Source organism: Macadamia integrifolia, unplaced genomic scaffold, assembly GCF_013358625.1.
Source record: "Macadamia integrifolia cultivar HAES 741 unplaced genomic scaffold, SCU_Mint_v3 scaffold2154, whole genome shotgun sequence".
Lineage (NCBI taxonomy): Eukaryota > Viridiplantae > Streptophyta > Magnoliopsida > Proteales > Proteaceae > Macadamia > Macadamia integrifolia.
In genome coordinates this window covers 121,267-128,819 of record NW_024868544.1, presented here as the reverse complement: position 1 = coordinate 128,819, position 7,553 = coordinate 121,267, and the positions used below count along the sequence as shown (strand labels likewise).

At 35.6% G+C, this 7,553-nt stretch overlaps 1 protein-coding gene across 2 annotated transcripts; it reads left to right on the top strand.

Annotated features, from left to right (window-relative positions):
• The first annotated feature begins 894 nt into the window (after nt 1-894).
• On the top strand, nt 895-2,260 carry LOC122065916 (transcription factor bHLH36-like). Of its 2 annotated transcripts, none has more exons than XM_042629738.1 (3): nt 895-1,271; nt 1,403-1,747; nt 1,919-2,260. In XM_042629738.1, the coding sequence occupies exons 1-3, from the start codon at nt 936-938 to the stop codon at nt 1,997-1,999; spliced, it is 762 nt and encodes a 253-aa protein (XP_042485672.1). In that variant the 5' UTR covers nt 895-935; the 3' UTR covers nt 2,000-2,260. The 2 variants fall into 2 exon arrangements, with proteins under 2 accessions (XP_042485672.1, XP_042485671.1); XM_042629737.1 differs by having other exon boundaries at nt 1,373-1,747.
• The last annotated feature ends 5,293 nt before the right edge of the window (nt 2,261-7,553 follow it).

The window sequence follows — 7,553 nt, the reverse complement described above, 5'->3', positions numbered from 1 at the left end:
CCCTGCCCTGCCCTGCCCTGCCCGGCCCGCCTGAAACTCTATATTGTTGATCACCTATCTTCTTTCCCACGCTTCCCGATCCCACACCCTCTACCATTCCCCGCAAATACTTGCAAGCTTTCCCAGTCACCCCTCTCCCCTCCACTAAACCTCCTTCTCACTTTACCAGCACATCACTGATTCGATATCTGCCTAGTTCAATATTAGTGTTAGTTGATATCAACACTCACTGAAACCCTGTTCCCATTTCCAACAAAAAAAAAAAAAAAATCAAATAGGTTCAAACCCTGTTCCCAATATAAAAAAGGAAAAAATCAAATAGGTTCAAGAATTGGGTTCGGATTTTCTGCATGTATGTGTATCCTTTTCTTCATGTATCATCAGAGAATGCCAAGTGTCCTTTTCACTCATAGGTATCCTTCATTTTTTATTTATTTTTTTTAAATCCTTCTGTGCATCCTCAATGATGTTAAACGAGACACTTGGAATTTACCAAAAAAAATAAAAATAAAATTGAGTGGGATGCGGCTCCAATCCTATGCATGGATTTGCCATATTACCAACAGATGCAGCAGACCCAGATCAAACGCACAACAAAATGAAAAATGAATGGTGGATACAGACGACAACATTTTTTTTTTTGGGTTTACAGTTTCTTCCTTTACAAGCCGAGCAGGCAAAAAGCTATTAAAAGGCACAGAGAGAGAGAGAGAGAGAGAGAGAGAGAGAGAGAGAGAGGTTGGAATGGGGCAAGGTGAGAATGTCTCTGTGAAGTCTAAAACAAATCGCAGCAGATCTTCTTCCTGTCAATGACACTCTAATTGACACAATCCTTGAGAGATATAATTATATACCCTGACGTCTCCCCATTCTTTCAACTCCTCCATCCCTCCATGTCTGATATTGTCTCCCACATAGACTCCTAAAATTAAGATATGGGTGAGAGACCCAAACGCAGGGATTTTATTCCTCCAAATCCCATCTTTCCTTTCCAACAAGGCCATCATCATGACCTGTTCTTCCAACCTTCATCTACTTATCCCTCCCTGCAACAAAACGACCCACCACATAATCATACAGTCCTGCCCATGTCTCCTTCTTTAGACTTCACTGATCCCCCTCCTTCCGCTACTCCCAACTCTTTTGATGAAACCTGTAACGAGAAAATCAAGAAAAGGATTATGCATAGAGATTTGGAGCGTCAAAGAAGGCAAGAAATGACCACCCTTTATGCATCCCTTCGATCACTTCTCCCTCTACAATATCTGAAGGTGATCAGATATCTATATACAAAACTTCTTCTTCTTCTCCCTTTCTTTTCTTAGAAATTGTGATCTCTCTGGGTTAGTTCCTTATTATTTAGCTGTTTTAGGGGTGTGGAACTGGTGATGCAATCTTGCAGGGAAAGCGAGCTATCTCTGATCACATGAACGAAGCTGCCAATTATATAAGAGACCTAAGGAAGAGAATCCAAGAACTTAGTGCCAAGAGAGATAAGCTCAGAAAGAGACCCAATTCAGGCGCTCCCGACGTCGTCGTCGTCGTCACCGGCAATTATCCGCCAAGGAACTGTGTTATTGTCCAGCCTTGTTTGGGTGGAGTGGAGGTTGTTATTAGCAGTGGCTTAAGGAATGGAGAGCTTCCATTGTCGAGGGTTCTCAGAGTTATAGTCGACTATGGGTTTTGTATAATTAGCTGCGTTTCGACTAGAGTGGATGAGAGGTCACTTCACACTATTCATTCCGAGGTACTATGAAATCAAATCAAATCAAATTAAAAGGATCTTTGATGAATTTTCTTCCTTTCTTTCAAATTTGATTGAATTCTCAAGTTTAGGTTTTCATGTTGAGTTATTTTCTTTTCTCCCTTTTTCTACGTAAACAAAGCTTCTTCTCATTCATCGCCAGTGTACATACAGGTTAGCGATGATCTCACAGATGTGGATCTATCACGCCTGCAGCAGATACTGACTGATTTGATCTCATCCCCTTCGAGTTAGGGTTCCATGAGACCTGGCCGGTTTCTCCTTTTCTTCCTCCTTTGTTGAATTTGAAGGGTGTTTTACCTTGGTGGGCATTTGTGTATCACCATTCTCACCTCATGAATCATATCAAAATGCGGATATCAGAAGTTTTTGGATGTTTTTGGTTCTCTTTGGAGGTTGTCAATGGTTTTATTATGTACATAGTTTTCTCTCTTGATTGAATCTTTTGATAAGAATGGAAACCCTCACAGTGACTTGGATTCTCCCATCATTGAAGAAGGTGGCTTGTTGATCAGTTAATTGCATGCATGCATTCATCTTAATGCTGGGTTTGGTATGCATTCTCGGTATAGATTCTTGGTTTATATATAACACATTTGGAAACCCCCTTCTCTATTATCTTGGTGTAAATGTGTTTTAGATCCATAATTTATTCCGAGAATGCATACCGAACCCATCTTTAAGATGTTGCCATCAAATGTTAAGACAAGGATCAAGTTAATTACAGCTTGTATCATCCATCCACACAATTATATATATCGTCCTCACATGCAAGTCAAAGAAAACTACTACTTGATAAGTTAGTTATGGTTGTATACTATTTTTTGGATGAATGGTTGGATAATATTAATAGGGTAGATTTCCTTATTGTTCATTTCTATGATAATATAAAGTTCTAGAATCCATGCTAAAAGAGTTTCTTAGGTTTTTTCCAGAACTGGCTACCAACCTGAGGTGCCAACCCTTCTCTTCGATCTAGGTTTGGGACCCCCATTAAACATGAGCAGATTTACTCTAAAATCAGCTCTAATATGATCATTATTTACTAGGAGCGATAAAGTTAAGAATAATTATATTAAAACTGATTTAGGAGTAGCTCAGGTTCTTGATAAATTATGGGAAAGTTGTTTGAAGTGGTATGGCCATATTCAACAGACACTAGGATAGTCTAGTGGTGGTAGCTTCGGCTTGTGGAGCGTTGTGGGATCGAACCCTGTCACACGCATTGTGTGAATGTGTGTGTGTGTATGTTTTCTTATTTATTCTGTACCCACCCATGGGTTGCCCAGATGGTTAGGGTAAACTGGGGATTGTGTGGATTAGGCGCACGGTCTCAGGATAGATTCTCCATCTATGCATTTGTGATTTAAGTGGAGATCATGGCGTTGGGTTGTTGTGCTAATTTCCTCGAGGATTAATCGAGGTGCACGTAAGCTGGCCCGGACACCTTGATTAACAAAAAAAAACAAAGGCCTTTGGATGCTCCAGTATGGAGTAGTGATTTGATTTTGATTGAAGGAGCTAAGAGAGTCAAGGGAAAACTGACCCTAAGAGAAGTGGTAAAGAAAAACATGCATATGTTAGATCTTTATCAAGTATGACCTCGAATAGAACTCATTGGAAGGCAAGGATCCATGTAGCTGACCCATTTAATTGGGATATGGCTGAATTGTTATTCTTATTGTTGTTGTTGTACTTATTGTTCATTTATTGATCTATTTTTCTCTTGGAATAAAATGATACATGAAATGATAGTATATATGTAAAGAAGATTATTAGATTCAGCTTATTGTGCGTAATTGCCAGCATGATAACACGTTTTTGGAAGCTTCGTTCTTATTCTTCTTATTATTACTGTAAAGTAGTTCCTAATTAAGATTTGTTCCAGCTTTCCAATCTGAAGAACATTGATAAGTCCTTGTTCCATTCTTTATTAATGTAGATTTGAGTTCCTCATGTTTACAATAGAAGCTACTTGTCTATATACCATCTGCATTATTGTGTGTATGTCCGGCCCATATCTGTCCATATCTTCTGTACCTAACGTGCTTCTGAGATGGGTCTTATTTTAATATTTGGACAAAAGCAATAAGGATAGCTATTACATTGTCAGAAAGTTGAGACCAGTTAAGTCTCCATCTGAATATGATTTGGTATCACATAGAATTCCATATATATATATATATATATATATAGGTACCTAATGGTATATTATGGAGCAAACCAAGAAACTAATCCATAATTGAGTTCAAACCAGCCTTTTTCAATTCCCTATTTTAATGTAATAAACATGCCAATCTTATTTTGGGAGTGGAAGTCTTTACCTCCATGTGACATTGAGTGTTGCCTACTAGTAGATTACTTGCTATACTCTCAATTAATTATTGTTGATATCAGTGATCAGTCAATGTGTCTACATGGACTTTTAATTAACAAATGCCACATGTTCTTTGCCAGGTGATTTAAGAACTAAACTAGGAATGAATTGTGGGAAGTCTTTTGGAGGAGAATATTTGCAAGTGGGATTAGTGCTTAGTATAGTCCAGATTCCAGACTTACCAGTTTAACAAGATAATTTCTTCATGAAATACCCATTTAACGAGCTGATATGAACGCAAGTTGTCTAATTTTTTTTGGTAAAGAAGCTATCTTATTCTCATCAAGCAATTCATGTCCTCCATTGAGACCTCATTTTAATTAGCTACTCATTTCTGCCAAACTCAAGGTTTAAACATTAGTAAGTTGCTAGAAGTAGAGGTTGATATCCAGAATTGGGTTTTAGAACTAAAGGTCGAGAAAGCTATAAGACATGTTAGTCTTAGCTACTTTCAGGGAATTACACTAGAAAATGAGACTCTGTCTTAAAATTAAGATGAATTATGATCAGGAACATATGTCATCAATGGTAATAGAAGATGGGAATCTAAGTGTAGATTTCATTTTATTTCTTGTTTCAGTGTAGGAAATAGAACTCTATATAATCTTTCCAGTAGTATTAAACCATTGTTATTTAAGATTTTCATGGCTTATATTGTGCTTCTTTTTTATGATGAAGGGAAAAATCATTCCTTACTCCTCAAGGAATTGAATAAAATGAATCCCTCTTTTGTTTGACTTATGGTTGGTAACAAGGACAAATAACCCCTTTGGTCTCTAGCTTTTTTACTTGTATGTAGGAGTATAAGTGCTTTAATTTTTTATGCACAATCTATGATCATTTTTGAAATCCAGGAATTTGAAAAATGCTATGGGTAGTTGTAATGTTTGCACAATCTATTATATATCATTTTTGTTATCTTTTGATTTTTGCACAGTCTTCTTTCAAATACTATGAGGGCATTCCATCTTGTTTCTTTGTTCACTCTGTGAGACTGTCCTCAGATGTGGGGTGCTTCTCTTTATAATGCATTTTGCATTCATTCTCTATAGTATCTAAGTTGATATGTTGCATGCAGTGAAGCTTTCTTCACATATATATCTCAATGTTACCTTATTAGATATGAACTTTCAAAGTATGAACTTGATACCTTAAAATATGAAGTTAAAGATTAAGAAAATGCCATCGGAAGTGTGAGATTCCCATTGACATGATATATAACTTAGTCCTCTTGTGTGAATTTTTGGTACATATGAGCCATACCCACAAGAAGACCTACAGCAATTTATGAAGAGCAAATAAACCTTTATTTTTGGAAACTCAAAAATTTGAAGGAATAAATATAGAAAAAAAAAAAAAAAAGATCACTTCAATCATCAAGAATCACTAAGCAGATAAAGGATGGCCATGCTAAATTACAAAAAGAACAAAAAAATAAAAAAAATCAGTGATCAAAATTTAAAGGTTCTAAAGGTTAGGGGAGAAGATAATGTCAATGAGATCTTGAAATAAAAATTAACATTTGTTTGTCTGCTACTTGGTTAATTGGATTTCAGTTATTTATTTGCAAAGTGAATCTTTTCATCATTTTTCTTTTGACTTCAACGAGAGAGGGTGGAAGGAATTATGTAGCACCTTACACATCATATCATAATTGGTGCACTAGCCAGCTCTTCTAACGAATAAAAAAGGAGAGTCAATCTAATATATATCTTTAGTCAACATGCTTTCCCCTTGAAGGTGCCAGCTAGCTTGACTTTTAAGGAGGGTCATTTATTCTCCCAAGGCTTTATTTGGTATGCATTCTCAGAATATATACGTTTTAGGTGTAAAATATATTATGTTTGGCATGCATTGTCAAACTAAATTTTAAGTCTAAAACGCATTCAAGTAACCATCCATCCCAAAATCTTTTTGTTTTTTGTACATAGAGGAGGTAGAAATTGATGAGGTCGATCCTCTTCCCTGCAGGTAAACCACCCATCCCATCTCACACAGACCATGGGGTGGTTACTTGCATGGTAGGGGATCCAGATTTAAAACAAATTTGGCATGCTTTTTTTTTTTTTTTTTTTATCAGAAAATAAAAATAATGGTTTTGTAAGGTGTTTGCAAGAATTCGAGCTCATGGAGTTTACCAATGGCTGGAAGGAGAAAAAAAAGGGGGGTGAGTGTGCATGGTAGTCTGGATAGATTGTCAAGATGCGGTAGACTGGCTTAAATAATGGAGCATGAGGGGATGGCCATGGATATATTTAACTTCTTTTATGATGTGCAACAACTTATGAAATATTTTGGATCTGTCTATTGGTATGATTAAGAGACATAGGAATGATGTTTTGATTACTAATAAATGGGAAAGAAGGGCGAGAGTTCAGCATTGATGTTTAAACATTTCAATTCTCATAAATAATTATATTTTGTTTGTCATATCTAATTATATTTCGATCTCACATATACTATGACCTTAGGACTTAATTAAACCCTTAGGAGACAATTTTTTGTGATTGATTTTAGCTAACTAATAATTCAATATGCTTATCGGATACCACATGCACTTAGTTTATCACTTATAGCCTCATAAAATTACTTTTTCATAACATGTGGAGATTTCTACCAAAAAATATACATGTAGGGATATATAAATATATATATATATATATATCTTATGTAGTAAGACCGTATAAGAACTACACCAAACCCTAATTATAATTAGGCAAATCTACATGGTAATCAACATGATTGGGACAAATCTTATGCCACTATATTAATTTATTTCTTGTACCCACCAAAAAAAAATTAAAGCTTCTAAAAATTAATGGTTTTAAATATCTTGTAATACTTTTCAACAAAAAAAAAAAATCTGAAAATACTGAGGGAAGCTTGTCCTTAATTATATACAATTATACATGCAAACCTACAAACCTGATATCAAACGTGGGTTTAGGATTTACAAGTTTAAGAATCCCATTTCTACTTGTGTCATGGCATAAATCATGTGAATTTTAATCTCGCGGTTTTGATGAGTCAGTCGATACAATCAAAAAGTGATTTTGTTAATCGAAAAACGAATTTTTGATATCGAATTGGTATCAATATTCAATCAACAAATATTGGTATTAATATTGAATTGATAAATATTAGTATCAGTATCAGTATCAACTGAGATCAATACAAACACCGGTACCAAATCACTAAACCTTATCTAGGAATGGAACAATCCAGTAAAATGTGCAGATAATGAATAGAGATTTGGTTGAATGCATATAATCTTCAATGAGAATGAGAAGATCAAGTACTAATAATGGTTAGATAGATATCAGGCAAGGGAAGCCCACCATTTGGTATTAATATGGGGCAGTGTCTATTACTACCTGTAACTTTGTCCTTTGGTTGGGCTTATAATACAAG

Coding starts and splice junctions, on each gene's coding strand:
- LOC122065916 (XM_042629737.1), top strand. CDS start 936: ATGGGTGAGAGACCCAAACGCAGGGATTTTATTCCTCCAAATCCCATC. Junction 1,272..1,372: donor TCCCTCTACAATATCTGAAG/GTGATCAGATAT, acceptor TAGCTGTTTTAG/GGGTGTGGAACTGGTGATGC. Junction 1,748..1,918: donor TTCACACTATTCATTCCGAG/GTACTATGAAAT, acceptor GTGTACATACAG/GTTAGCGATGATCTCACAGA.